General features: G+C 38.0%; 1 protein-coding gene across 2 annotated transcripts in view; it reads left to right on the top strand.

Annotated features, from left to right (window-relative positions):
* DCUN1D1 (DCN1, defective in cullin neddylation 1, domain containing 1) overlaps positions 1-15,786 on the top strand; it is a 57,981-nt gene that overhangs the window by 24,822 nt on the left and 17,373 nt on the right. For both annotated transcript variants that reach the window (XM_011945783.1, XM_011945784.1), the window contains exons 2-4: positions 6,196-6,412; positions 7,924-8,092; positions 10,634-10,764. In XM_011945783.1, coding sequence (XP_011801173.1) covers positions 6,238-6,412; positions 7,924-8,092; positions 10,634-10,764 — 475 coding nt within the window. In that variant the 5' untranslated portion in view covers positions 6,196-6,237. The remainder of the gene's footprint in view (positions 1-6,195; positions 6,413-7,923; positions 8,093-10,633; positions 10,765-15,786) is intronic.

The following is a 15,786-nucleotide window of genomic DNA, read 5'->3' as shown; positions in this document are numbered from 1 at the left end:
GCGTCTCATGCCTTCTCTTGTCCAGGCTGGAGTGCAGTGGTGCCATCATAGCTCACTGCAGCCTCTATCTCCTGGGCTCAAGTGATCCTCCCGCCACAGCCTCCCAAGTAGCTAGGACTCCGGGAATGCACCACCATGCCTGGCTACTTTTTTGTTGTTGCTAATTTTAATACAGACGAGGTCTTGCTATGCTGCCCAGGCTGGTCTTGAACTCTTGAGCTCAAGTGTTCCTCTTGCCTTGGCCTCCCAAAGTGCCGGGAGTACAAGCCGTGAGCCCACCACACCTGTCCGTCTTTCTTCCTCTGTGAACTTATATGGAGTCCTTACCAAGTGCTAGTTACAGTTCTAAAAGTTTAACCTGAATTGATTCATATAACCTCAACACTCTGTTTACAGATGAAGAAGTTGAAGCACAGAAAGATTAATTTTCCCAAAGTGATACGGCAATTAAGCGGCACTGGTAGAGTTAAAATCCCGACAGTCTGGTTTGAAAGTCTGCACTCTTCTCTGGCGAATCATATTATATTGCCTCTCTGTACAGGTGGAAGGAAAGAGATAGAGCTACTCCTACCTAGATTCCTATGCTGACCTTCCTGGAGTAGAACTTTGGTTTCTAGGTGAAAGTCTGCTTTAGGAGTTGTAGGTAGGCTCATTGGTTGAATTGATTTTTTCCTGCACTTTTGACTTTGGACCTATAGTCTATTGGAAAGCCTTTTGTGAGTGAGTAGTTTTGGACATTGGTAACGTTTTCCTGTGTTTGCCGAATAGCATGTGTTATATATGGAAAGTATGATCGTCTAAAGTTAAAACTAGCTCTTTAAATTTCAGATGAAGTTAAACTGTCAATATGATAATTACATAACAGCATACAGAGCTTTTAGTGAGAATTATGGGTGATCATAAAAGTGTTTTGATTTTGAAAGCATTAACTTTTGTGAGCTAGATTCATCAAATCCTGAGTTAACAAGAATTGAGTTAGAAAATTAATTCCTCTAAAGAAAGATATAAAGGCCTAAGTGTCTGTTTCTGGAGTTCAGGCGGAAATATAAACTTAAGGATGAGAAGATAAAAATTCAAGACAACAGAAATAAAATGGATATTAATTTTTTCCTGTAAAAATATCACTAATTTTTTTTTTTTTTTTGAGGCGGAGTCTGGCTCTGTCGCCCAGGCTGGAGTGCAGTGGCCGGATCCCAGCTCACTGCAAGCTCCGCCTCCCGGGTTTATGCCATTCTCCTGCCTCAGCCTCCCGAGTAGCTGGGACTACAGGTGCCTGCCACCTCGCCCGGCTAGTTTTTTGTATTTTTTAGTAGAGACGGGGTTTCACCGTGTTAGTCAGGATGGTCTCGATCTCCTAACCTCATGATCTGCCCGTCTCGGCCTCCCAAAGTGCTGGGATTACAGGCCTGAGCCACCGCGCCCGGCCAATATCACTTATTAAAATTATTTCTATTTTGAAATTGTTAGGACTTAGTTGACTAGAAAGTCATTTTCATGTTTATTGTTTTTCCTTGGGGAAATACTTTTAATAGGAAGACTTTTTAAACTTTATTAATATTTTTTCTTCAGATAAGCTGTTATTTTAAATGTGATTCTTAAATTTCTTTTCTTTTCTTTTTTTTGAGATAAGATTTCGCTCTGTCACCCAGGCTGTAGTGCAGTGGTGCTGTCTTAGCTCACTGCAGCCATGAACTCTTGGGCTCAAGTGATCCTCATCTTCCCACCTCAGCCTCCCATGTAGCTAGGACTACAGGTGTGCGCTACAACAACCAGTTAATTAAAAAACTTTTTTTGTAGTGATGGTCTCATTGTGTTACCCAGGCCAGGCTAGTCTTGAACTCCTGGCCTCAAATAGTGCTACTGCCTCCGCCTCCCAAAGTGCTGGATTACAGACGTGAGTTACTGCACCTGGCTGATTCTCTAATTCTTGAATTTCTTGAGTAAAAAAAAATGCAAATATGCTAGATTTAAGAATAAAACAATATGTGTTGATAACTTGGCATGTTATATTTTGGAAAGATGAGCAAATAAATTCATTTTACTCTTCAGATTATGACAGTATTTCTAATTTTGGTAATCTTTGATACCATTGTAATGAGCTTTCTGTTACAAGAGATAGCATTTCTCCTCCTTGCCAGAGTTAAAAAGCAAAATATATTTTGTTTTATGCATTTTACATCCTTTCCACTATTATGTTTCTTTGAAAACTTCATAATATCTAGGTAGTTTTAACATTGGAATACTGAAGATTGTATTGCCTGATCTTATTTAATGATTAGTTTATTCCCTTTAAATAAGTATTTAAATAAATGGCATATATTACATTTGAGTGCTGAATCATTGTAGCTGTCACATGATTTTGCTCTTGGGAAGTTCCCCACTGTGTTTGTAGTAGAAACAGAGAAAAAAATCCATCTGTTTTTTCTTCCACCTCAATTTTCTATCCACCCTCTCATCCCCTATAAAATAATTCTTCTCTCGTTAGTCACCTTTTTCTCTTCCTTATGTTGATAAAAATTTAAACCTTTGGTGCCATACTGTCAACATCAGAACACTGCCTGGTACGTCTATGTGGCTTAGGAAAAGGGGATGGGAGTGTTACAGCTCCCCTGAATTGGTCTGGTATACTCCAGCTTTATTCTAGGATAGCCTTTGAGACTACAGAATTGAATTCCCTTAGTAGGGAATCGGGTGTTACAATGTATTCTAGGAGCAGAGAGCTGACAAAGAAATGGTAAGAGTGCATTATGAGTATAAGAATTGGAGGGTACTTATCAGACTTTATAGGAATGGGATTGTCAATATCACTTGGCTTAGCTGGAGTCCATACTGTCAGTTCTTGGCCTAGTGTAACTAAGTAGCCTTTATGGTGTTGGAAATGGGTAGGTGCACCCTGTTTCTTCAGATACATTGATATTGCCCTGTATAGTGGAAATTTATACCAACCAGTTAAAATAGTTTACATTTGGCCTGGCCGGTGGCTCATGCCTGTAATCCCAGCACTTTGGGAGGCTGAGATGGTTGGATCACCTGAGGTCAGGAGTTCAAGACCAGCCTAGGCAACATGGCAAAACCCTGTCTCTACTAAAAATACAAAAATTAGCTGGGCGCGGCAGTGCGTGCCTGTAATCCTAGCTACTCAGGAGGCTGAGGCAGGAGAATCGCTTGAGCCTGGGAAGTGGAGGTTGCAGTGAGCCGAGATCGCACCACTGCACTCCAGCCTGGTGACAGAGTGAGACACCGTCTCAGGGCAAAAAAAAAAAAGTTTACATTTATATATATGTGTGTGTGTTTGTGTGTGTATATATATAAAATTTATTACATAAACATTTTTCAAATAAGATGACATGGAATTAATTTGTATTATTTTGTTTTTAGTTTGTGTGGGTAAGACAATTTCTTATCTTTGTTTCCCTGATCTTCTATTATCCTGCTTTTTGATAGGAATAGAATAGTAGAATGACTAAGTTCTTTTTGGCTTGTAGAAATGACTTAAGCTATGATTTTTCCTTCCTCCCTTCAACAAAGGTGATTGACCCTGCAGGGAACAGAGCACTGGATTTAAAACTATATGATAAAACCCCAGCTAAATCTGATTGTTTTGCCACCTCCAACTTTTAGGAGGATGGGGGAAAAGTTACGCCAATAAGTTGTATCAGGTTTAATTAAAAAGTAATTGCCAGGCCAGGCACAGTGGCTCACTCCTGTAGTCCCAGCACTTTGGGAGGCTGAGGCAGTGGATTGCTTGAGCCCAGGCATTTGAGACCAGCCTGGGCAACACAGCGAGACCCAGTCTCTAAAAAAAAAAACAAAAAAACCTACGTATTTTCCAGGATATGGCCTGTGGTTGGCATACTTGCAGGTTAATCTCCAACACTTCCTGCACCGTTATACGGTGGTCACTGACGATCACAGTGATCCTTTAGTACTTTAGCTTCTTTCTCAGAGGAGGATTAAAACATATGTTAGGGTACTCTATCACTCAAAAGAGAAAGGTATACTAAGTTTTAAAATAATTTTCAGTAACAAAAGTTGGAATCAAAATGATTCCCTTGTTAACTTTCATTTAAGCAAAATTAAATTAGGACAGTTATCTTCCTTGGCATTTGATTTCATTGTGAGTTTGTCGTCATTGAACAGTAAATCTCAAGGAGGAGATAGTTTTCCAAAGGGAAGAATCCTAGACACTTGAGGGATGTGTTTTGCAATGGGATATGACTTATCTGATGTCCAGATGTTGTAGAGTTATTAGTGAAGTAGCAGAAGAGTAGTGAATTTATAGTTTCTCAATTTTAGTGGAGTACAGAGGTTGAGATTTTAATCTGTAATCTTAACAGTAACATATTTGCAAAGAGAGGAGTGTGACTGACAGATCAGATTCTAGAGCATAGACATTTTTCATATTGCAAGAAATAGGGAGATAGGGTTAGTTTTCATATTTGATTTTGTATAGTGTTGTTTTTACTGTGATCGGTAGAAATATGTTGTAAAATCTCAAAAGCTTTATAAATATGTATAGCAAGCAGTGTGATTTATGGAAAGATTACTCAGATTCATGAGACCTCTTTGTTCTTGTCTCATTTCTACTAATAACAACCTGAGTGGTATTTTTGAACAAATGCCTTAACCCGGTTAGGGTTCTCTGATCTGTCTAATCTGGAAGTTGATGTTTACGATCTGTCTGTTTGGGCCAGATGAGAGAATCTGGGGCTCTCAAATGTGTTGCTTAAACCACAGAAAAAAAGTGTATATACACATACATATATATACACACACATACATACATACATATATATACACATACATACATATATATATACACACACACATATATATATATTTTTTGAGATGAAGTCTCGCTCTTGTCTTCTAGGCTGGAGTGTGATGGTGTCATCTCAGCTCACTGCAACCTCTGCCTCCTAGCATTTCTCCTGCCTCAGCCTCCCGAATAGCTGGGATTATAGGCACCTGCCACCATGCCCACCTAATTTTTGTATTTTTAGTAGAGACGGAGTTTCACCTGTTGGCCAGGCTGGTCTCGAACTCCTGACCTCAGGTGAAACGCCCGCCTGGGCCTCCCAAAGTGCTGGGATTACAGGCATGAGCCACCACGCCCAGCCAACCACAGAATATTGTGTCTATTCATGAGTATCCTACTCAAGTTTTCCCTCTTTGTTTAAAATAGTAGCTCAGGAAGAACCCAAGTATTTTGCTAGAAGATGGTATTGGAGCTTGGGAGGAGGAAGAGTAACAGTGATGGGGCTGCAGTTGCTTGGAGGCTGGCTTGGGTGAGAGGGAAGGGAGAACATGGTCTTTGATACTGGGAGAGAGTACCCTGCCTTCTTTTCCTGTGGGTTTAGGTCAGATGAGAAATGAATCCTTGTCAGTGTGCAGCAAGTGAGAAGAGGTGATTATCTCTTCCTCTCTTCCCCTCTCTGAGAAGAGGTAGAAGGGCTGTTTGGAGAGACCAAGGGTCTCTGCTAGGCTCTGGCTAAGGGAATGACGTGATTCTTCCAGGGGAAAAAGAAAAAAAAAATTATTTCGGTAGGAAGGATGCTTCTCCTGATTTGAGTGAAAATATGAGGAAATTTTGTTGATAATTTTCTTGGTTTCTGAATACAACTAGGAGAAATGTCGAATCCTTCTGTTTTATTGCTTCCTCCTATTTGATAAAAACAGCAAGAAAACAAGGTAGGTGGTGTTGGGGAGGGAGGATCCCCGCCCCCTAGCCCCATATCCTTTATAGTGGATATTAGGACTGCAGTAAACACCTGTTAATCTCATGGTTCCCCAGGGGCATTTGCTCACTGGTCAGATCATGTCACCTGCTTCCCCACCACTACTTGTGCATCCATCTCAGAGCACTGTGCTTGTCCAGGTTTGGAGAGTAGCACTGCTTCCCTTCTGCAGCCTTTCTGTACGCTCTCAGGACCCACTGTAGGAGAAATGCTGGGTGGTTGAGCTTCCTTTGCTTCTGTCCTATTTCTCTTCCAAAACTGTACCATATTTTTTGTTTCATATTTTTTAAAAGTTAGTCTTTCTGATTAATAATAGATCAAAAATAAATCTTAAGTTAAACTGTTTTAATGTTTTATGAGGAAAAAGTATTACTAAGGACGTTTTGTCAGCCATATAGAAATATTTAGTCGTATGTGATTTTACATAGAGTTTCAGTTTATTTTCTGGTTTCAATAGAACAAGTTGAAATCATCGCAGAAGGATAAAGTTCGTCAGTTTATGATCTTCACACAATCTAGTGAAAAAACAGCAGTAAGTTGTCTATCTCAAAATGACTGGAAGTTAGATGTTGCAACAGATAATTTTTTCCAAAATCCTGAACTTTATATACGAGAGAGTGTAAAAGGATCATTGGACAGGAAGAAGTTAGAACAACTGTACAATAGATACAAAGGTGAGTGCTTGCTTGTGACTTTAAATAAATTTTGGACCAGATTTTCCAAGTTGATGGGCTTGTGAGAAATCAAATACTACATATAACATAAATTGGGTGGATGTGTCCAATAGAGGTCTGTAGATCTTAGGATTATTTCAAGAACTCTGAGGAGAAATCATTTTCTTTGCACTAAAATTTCTTCTTGGCCTCTTTATTTTCCTGCCCTCCTTTTTTTTCCTCCCCCATTGTCCAAGTTCAGCATGGGGATGGGGAACTGTTTTTTCTCCCCTTATCTGTATAAAACTCAGCTGAACCAGTCTTTAAGAAAACCTGCATACTAAATCTTTAAAGAATTGTAAAGTAATGCATAGTTTTTAAAAAGTTCAACTGCATAATAGATGAATAAGAAAAGGTTAATAGTTTGTCTTTTCCTTATTCATTCTCCCTGTTCATTCTCTTGAGTAACCAATGGTGTGGATCCTTCCATATCTTTTATGTTTATGCAGAAATACATTTACAGAATTTCAAAGTTTTTCTGAACATGGGTTATTTTATGCATAACTTGTGCTCTAAAGTCAAATGATGTGTATGTTTTTTATTGCTGGAGATATTGCCAGATTACTTTAAGAAAAGTGTTAGCAAGGCCGGGCGTGGTGGCTCACACCTGTAATCCCAGCACTTTGGGAGGCCTTGGCGGGCCGATCACAAGGTCAGGAGTTCGAGACCAGCCTGTCCAATATGGTAAAACCCCATCTCTACTAAAAATACAAAAATTAGCTGGGCGTGGTGGCGTGCACCTGTAGTCCCAGCTACTCGGGAGGGTGAGGCAGAAGAATCACTTGAACCTGGGAGGCGGAGGTTACAGTGAGCTGAGATCATGCCACTGCACTCCAGCTTGGGGTGACAGAGTAAGACTCCGTCTCAAAAATAAAAAAAAAAAAGGTGCTAGCAAATCATATTGGATAGCAGTCTATGAGTGCCTCTTTCTCTTTGTTTTTGTTATTTAAAATTTTTGCCTCTTTGATAAGTATTGATTTTTTTCTTTAAACAACAGATATTTACATTGTTGAGATTAGGGTTGAATTACATAGTTTAGTTTACAGTTTTTCTGATACTCTTAAGAAGTGGTTGTTGTGGGAAAGTGAACTTTGTTCTAAGAAAAAAAAGAATTTCTGTTCAGAATGCCTACCTAAGCAAAACATGGATATATTGAGTTAGAATCCCATGTCCCTATATACGAATGTCTGATTTTCTGAATGTGTATAAGTATGGGACATATTTCACATGAATAAATGAGACTTTAAAAAATCGTGTCTCATCTGCATGTATCTCTTTTGTACACTTCAAGAATGCTGTTAGAGAGGAGAATGGCTTTAAATAATGGGAAAGTGTATGTTAGAGTAATACTGTTTCATGCCTTCCATATATTGTGGTCATTTAAAAAATGACATATAAAGCATTATCTTTTTCAGTTTTAGTAATGTAGCATAATATGACACTACTTTAATATTGCATTATTGTTTTTAAAGACCCTCAAGATGAGAATAAAATTGGAATAGATGGCATACAGCAGTTCTGTGATGACCTGGCACTCGATCCAGCCAGCATTAGTGTGTTGATTATTGCATGGAAGTTCAGAGCAGCAACACAGTGCGAGTTCTCCAAACAGGAGTTCATGGATGGCATGACAGAATTAGGGTGAGTATATAATTACAAAAGGAAATTAGATATGTTACTGTGGAACTGAATTATGTCATGAATTTTTTAGTGTAAATTTAAAGATTTGCTGGCCTACAAACATTGGTATAAATAGAAATGGGTTAACTTGCTAGTTTCCATGTTACACAATTTTCTGGGTTTGTCAAGTTATTTGTATAGTTAGTACAGCCTATTCTATTTGGATATATTCTTATCATTTGCTTCTAAGGCAGGTTCATTAGTATTAAAATTATGCATAAATATTTACCATGGAAGAGTGAAATGACCAAGTTTTAAAGTTATTTCCTAATGTGAGACTATGAACCCTGCATTTATAAAATCCTAGAATTTAAAAACTGGAAGATGCCTTAGAAGTTACTACTTGTTTCGCTTACACTTTGACAGGTGATTAGCTGAATGCCTTTGGGTAAATTGATTGAGAAGTCATGGGTAGAGGTTTTACCTATGACCTCTAGTTGTCCATAGTTAATGAGATTGCAAACAGAAGTAATCAGTCTGTTGGTAGGTAACAAGTTGCCCTTTCTGTTTTTAGAGGGCCACTATTAAATGATAATAGCTAACATTTATTAAACATTATTTTATTTCAGTTAACTGTGTTAAGTATTTCACCTACCTCTTCACAGCAACTTTTTGAGACTAGCGTTTCTGTCCCCATTTTAGAGATGAAGAAATTGAGGTACAGAGAAATTATAGAATTAGGTAGTATTAGAGTCATGATTTGAGCCTGATTGACATTGCAATCAGTCAGGGTCCAGTCAAGACACAAAAACCACACCAGGGGCCAGGTGCGGTGGCTCATTCCTATAGTCTCAGCACTTTGGGAGGCCAAGGCAGGTGGATCACCTTAAGTCAGTAGTTGGAGACCAGCCTGACCAACATGGAGAAACCCCGTCTCTACTTAAAATACAAAATTAGCTGGGCATGGTGGCGCATGCCTGTAATCCCAGCTACTTGGGAGGCTGAGGTAGGAGAATCGCTTGAACCCGGGAGGTGGAGGTTGTGGTGAGCCAAGATCATGCCACTGCACTCCAGCCTGGGCAGCAAGAGCGATACTCCATCTCAAAAAAAAAAAAAACAAAACAAAAACAAAAAACAAAAAAAGACCACACCTGTAATTTTAACAGGGAAAATTTAAAGACTTGCTTTACTCTATCAAATAGATAAAAGGATAAAAGGAAACTCCAAGGCATAACGGGTAGCAGGTGCAGCAAGCTGCTACCACCTCTGGGAAGTCAGGGAAGGGCACAGACAAGGAAGAAATTTAGAAGCTTAGGAGATCCCCACAAGGCTGAGATTCAGACCTGGGGGTTGAAGGGAGAGGGTGTGGCCACCTGTGATGCTGGTGAAAAAGCTGCCTAGAGGCCGATTGCTGCAGGCTGTGAGATTGCTACCACTGGTGGATACTGCTGGGACCTTCCCACACACTAAAACCCTTGCCCTCTGGAGAAAACAAACTGGGATCAGAAAAGTTCCTTCTTCCTCTTCCAGCCTTTCCTTGGCTCTTGGTAGAGCCTAACACTGAGCCAGCTGGCAAGAAAAATGAAGTCTCATAGTTTGTAGTCCAATATCGCAAAGTAGGGCAAAGAAGGGTAGGTTTAAAGCTGAGAGGCAGTAAATTAACTGGCCTGGACACTATGTCCTTCAGCCAAAGCCAGGCCCATCCTGAACTTGCTGGGATTTTCTATGCTAGGACAGGTTTCATCAGAACTTAAGGAAGCAATGTTTTTAAAAATTTGAAACTGAATTCATATAATATGTAATGAACTTTCAAATCAAAATTTTAATTTACAAACTAATGATCTGAAAGGTGTTACAAAGAATGTAGAAGGAAAATAAAAGCAAAAAATGATTAGAAGGAAAAAAATGGATTTGTTTGTGGAATCTATAAGAAATAGGGTATTTCTACCATAAGGCTGTATTAGGAAACTAAAGGCTTGATACTTAGAGCTTTTCAAACTCTTTGAAAGTTGAATGTTTTGCACATACAGAAAAAGCTTAATATTAATTTGAGGTAATTCAGTTGGAGGTGGTAGGGGGTTTACCTGTTTACTACTATACTTTGTATATGACAAGAAGCAAGTTTTCAAAAGGAATGTTTCCTCATAAGCAAGAGACCATACTTTTAGTTAATTTAGATAGTAAACACGATTAAGTACTGTGTCAGTAGTGTCTAATACAGTTTAAAATGATTGTTATGCTGATTACTATACATTCTTATTTATCCACTGAAGCTGACTTCTACTAGTGAAAGTGTTGATAGCTTAATGAATTATGTAATTAAAACAAATAGCCCGTTTCTTTTAAAAGTAATTATTTAGAATGTTTAATCACTCTAGACCTCTTCCTGCAGCTAACCTCCATGCATGTTTGTATTTATGTCATATAAAAAGATTGAATTCCAATTATTTGATTTTTAAAAAAGTAGTTCTAGGAAATAAATGTAAGCCCTCATGGGAATAAATAAGTTATTAATTTATAGTGAAAAAGTTAATCTTTTATAAACTTAATTTTACAATGTAGATGTGACAGCATAGAAAAACTAAAGGCCCAGATACCCAAGATGGAACAAGAATTGAAAGAACCAGGACGATTTAAGGATTTTTACCAGTTTACTTTTAATTTTGCAAAGAATCCAGGACAAAAAGGATTAGGTAAGAATTTTTAAAAATTATATTGGGTGTTTCAGATATATTCAAGTACAATGACGGTGTCATTTTTGTAATAGAAAGTTGTGTGTTTTGAGCATAAAGTCATGAAAATACCAATTATTGAAAAGTAATTAGAAACAGGAAACTTTTAATCAGAGAATACCATGCACATTGAATAATAAGTTTACCCTGGGTACTACATGTGAACCACTGATTTTTGTTTTATGAAAACTACAGTCAGTATAGAAGATAGTTGTTAAAATTCCACTGACATTTATGTATTTATGCATTTATTCATTTACTCATTTTTTTCATTCATGATCCTGAAGATATTTTAGGATCTTAGAACCTGTAGAAATAACACTGTAAGATTTGAGTCATAGAATGCTAGATAAATTTATTCTTTTTTGTTATGATTTATTTGAAAACTATAAGGATGAAAAAGGAAATGCTTATCATTCATAATCTTATTATCCAGAAATAATCACTGTAAAAGTTTAGATCAATCCATTTGTATTTGTACATTTGCTTTTGGGATGGCTAAGGGATATGAGAGTGAAAGATACAGTGTAATTTGCAAATTACCTAAAAAGATTAGATAGTGCTAGTAGATAATTACAAAATAATAAAAGCGTATAAGGGTTTTAGAGGGAGAAATGAGTAAAAGCAGGAGTGGTTGGGAAATGCTTCCTGGACAAGGTGGGATATGAACTAAAAGGTTTGGTATTTGGCTGGACAAGGGAAGATAAAAGATGTTCCAGTGAGAAGATAGTTATGAATGAAGGTCTAAAATTTTAGCAATAAGCTTGGCTTTGTGCAAGAGAGAAGTTGTTGGTTTGATTTTAGTGGGAATGCTTGTTTGGAGATTAAATTGGTGAGACACAAGAAAGCTAAATAACCACAGACTTCTTTTGAAATCAGAAAGGTTTTTGTTTCTGTGTTTTTTGGAGACAGAAAGGTTTAAATTGGAATTTGTGGGAAATGGGGACCCAGTGAAGATTTTGGTGATGGTGATAACTTCCATTTAATGTGAGCTTTTAGTATGCCTGGCACTGTGCTAAGTACTGTACTTTACATATACTACTTGTCTTGTTCTTTTTTTTTTTTTTTTTGAGACGGAGTCTTGCTCTGTCGCCCAGGCTGGAGTGCAGTGGCCCGATCTCAGCTCACTGCAAGCTCCGCCTCCCGGGTTCAGGCCATTCTCCTGCCTCAGCCTCCTGAGTAGCTGGGACTACAGGCGCCCGCCACCACGCCCGGCTAGTTTTTTGTATTTTTTAGTAGAGACGGGGTTTCACCGTGTTAGCCAGGATGGTCTCGATCTCCTGACCTCATGATTCGCCTGTCTCGGCCTCCCAAAGTGCTGGGATTACAGGCTTGAGCCACCGCGCCCGGCCTATGCTACTTGTCTTGTATGTAAGCCCATTCCATGTTGCTGTAACAGAATACCTGAGACTGGGTAACGTATAAAGAGGTTTGTTTAGCTCATGATTCTGCAGGCTAAGAGTGGGGCATGGCCCTGGCTTCTGCAGAGGACTTTCATGCTGCATCATCATACGGCAGACAGGGTCAAAGGGGAAGTGGACTCCTGTGAAGAGAGAGACCAAACAGGAGGAGAAGCCTCGCTTCATAATAACACACTCCAGGAACTAATCTGTTCCCTCTGGCAAAAAAAGGAGAATAGCACCAAGTCATTCATGAGGGACCCACCCCCATGAGTCAAACATTGCCCACCAGACCCCACCTTACAGCATCACCACACTGGGGATAAAATTTCAGGATGAGTTTTGGTGGGAACAAACCAACCATATCCAAACCATAGCATTGCCTCATTTAATGTTACCAATTTTTTGAGTTATTCATCCTTTCATTCAGTAATTTACCACCTGCTATGTGCCGTGCCAAATTAATAAAGTGCTAGCCGTTTATTGTCCTTAATTTGAAGATGAGGAAATTTAGGCACAGAAAGGTTGAGTAACTTGCCCAGTGAAGGTAAGTGAGATCTTTTTTTTTCGGTTTTTGAAGATACAGTAGTAGTTGGAGAGGCTAATAATTAGGGCCTTTTGCACTAATTCCTCTTTATTTTTTAAATTAGTGGGGGGAAGGTATTGAGAAACAGATTATATTAACAGAGATTAGACTGAGGAAGTGACGGAAAGGTAGAGAGGAAGGGATAAATGTATAACCTTTGTAATGTAGTATGGCCCCACGAGTTACTAAACATGACTGAATTGATGAAAGATTCATAACATATTTGTAAAGTGAAATTCTCAGTGATAAAGCCTTCTTGCCAGCTTGATTGTTCAATATAAATTGGATTTTATTCTTAAAGGAAAAATCCTCAATTTGCGGGGAAAATAAGCCAGGATACCTACAATTTGTTTCTCTGTCTGGGGCCATCAGTTAACTGGGATGTTTTTTCTATTTTTCCCTTTCCTTTCCACAAATAATAATCTGTTAAAGTCTTTGAATTTACATGTATGTATAAAATCATTATTTTGTCATATTTAGAAATGTAGCACAATATTTTGATAAGATTAAATATAATGTGAGTGTCAAATGTTGATTTAAAGGGACATAACCTATTTCTTAGTTATATCTCTACCCTTTACTGGAGCACAAAATAAATGGTGTTTTGGGTGAATATATACTTTTGATACTGAATCTTAGTTTTTATTATATGTGGTAAAAATTGAGCAAAATTAAAATTTTATAAGTATTGGATATATTAATATGATAAATTAGAATTTTAGATTACAGGAAAAATTGTGTGAAAGCATTATATTTAAGAATTATGTATGTTTATTGTTATCTAATAAGTATTGTGCTTAAGAAAAAAATGTAATGTTTAAAGGATGTAGAGTTTTTGTTTTGTAAGATGAGCACTCTGAAGATCGATGGCACAGCAATGTGATGTACTTTACACCGAACTGCACACTTCAAGAAGGTTCAGATGATAAACTTTATGTTACATGTATTTAATTACAATGAAAATATTACTTAAGACCCTCCCAAACCATACAGTGTACAATACAAAGAATGAACTCTAATGTAGAATGTGAACTTCAGTCAATAATAATGTATTCATATTGATTCATCAGTTATAAAAAATATACCACACTAAAGCAAGATGTTAAAAATAGTAGGAACTGACTGGGGAAGAGGGTATGTGGAAATCTCTACTTTCTGCTCAACTTTTCATAAACCTAAAACTAAAAAAGTCTATTTATTAAAAAAAAGAAAGAAACATGTAGTAAGAGACAAATCCTAGGTTTTTTTTGGTTTGTTTTGCTTTGGTGTTAGGTATCAGGAAATGTAATGACTTGCTTATTTGCAGAGTTTAATTACAAAGGAAACAGTTTTTTTTAACAGCCTTTCTAAGGGTTCACAGTGCTCTTACATTACAAGAGTTGGCAGAGAGGAATTAGAAGATCATAGGAGACGAGGTAAGGCCCAAAACAAATTGGCAGAGAGTGAGTGACAACACTGTGGTTTGTTTATAAATAGCTGCGCTAATTAAAATGAGAACTGGTGTTTTCCATTTTTTTTTTTTTTTTTTAATGCAGGGTCTTGCTCTGTTGCCCAGGCTAGAGTGCAGTGGTGCGATCATGGCTCACTGCAGGCTTGACTTCCTGGGCTCAAGTGATCCTCCTGCCTCAGCCTCCCAAGTAGCTGGAACTATATAGGCAAGCACCCACCATGCGAGGCTAATTTTTTAATTTCTTGTGGAGCTGAAGACTTGCAGTATTGCCCAGGCTAGTTATTTTTTCACTTTTTATAACCTTATTTCTTATGATACCAGGATACGGTGCTTCCTCTGTTGCCATCTGCTTTAGTAATCTGACTTAAACATTTAAAAAAAAAATTTTTTTTAGATACAGGATCCTGGCTCTCCTGCCTAGGTTGGACTGTAGTGCCACGATCGTACTTCACTTCAGTCTCAAACTCCTAGGCTCAAGTGATCCTCCTGCCTCTGCCTCCGGAGTAGCCAAGACTACAGGCCTGTACCACCACGCCTGGCTAATTTTTAAACTTTTTGTAGAGATAAGGACTCACCGTGTTGCCTAGGCTGGCCTCAACCTCCTGGCCTCAAGTGATCACCCTGCCTTGGCCTCCCAAAATCTTGGGATTACAGGCATGAGCTGCCACACCCAGCCTGCTGTTTTCTGATAATTGCCTGAATCTTAAATTTGAAAGGGATTTCGTAAGTCCTCCATAAAATTTAGCCCACCCAAAGTAGGATCCTTACCTGATGCTCATTCAGCTTCTCCTTTTGCGCATGCAGGGACTGGACACACATTGTTTTAGGAAGTCGTCCATTCGTATCACAGAATATCCTTACTTGTTATTACACAGTTCTTCCTTATTAAGCTAACGTCTTTGTCTTTATTACTTCTACCATTGCTCTTACTTGTGCCCCAGTGCAACACAGACAAAGGCTAAAATTAAAGATCCACTCTCAGTTACCTTTTGTTTTTTTTCCAGGCCAGCATTCCGGTTATTTTAACTATTCTTACAGGAGACGTTTGTTACTCCCACTACTATCACCCCAAACACATTTCCAATTTCTTTCAAAATAGAGCCCATAAAGTCGAACATCATATTTCAAAAGGAGTCTAAGTAATATATAACACCGTGGATCTGTTAATTTTTGTGAGACTATTCATTATGTTAATTTAATCAAAGATTGTATATGTTCTTTAGCAGCCATATCATTTTTAGGGCCATACTGAACTTTTATTAGGCTAAAGTCTGTGAGTCACTTTCTTGTAGGTTTGGTTCAGCTGGAATCTTATACCTCTACAGTTGATTTAAATGATTTGAACATTATTCATTAAACATTTAGTTTAATATTTAGGAACAATTTTATAGTGTTTTAAAGAGCATGATCATCTATATAATCCCATTTGGTTCTTATAACAACCCCTTTGAGCTAAGTAAAAGTGTATTACCTTCTCCATCATATAGATGAGGAAACTCATAGCCAGAGAGACTGACTTGTTTTTGTTTTTTTTTTTTTTGAGACGG

Source organism: Colobus angolensis, unplaced genomic scaffold, assembly GCF_000951035.1.
Source record: "Colobus angolensis palliatus isolate OR3802 unplaced genomic scaffold, Cang.pa_1.0 Scaffold245, whole genome shotgun sequence".
Taxonomy (NCBI): Eukaryota; Metazoa; Chordata; class Mammalia; order Primates; family Cercopithecidae; genus Colobus; species Colobus angolensis.
This window is presented reverse-complemented; position numbering and strand designations above follow the sequence as displayed.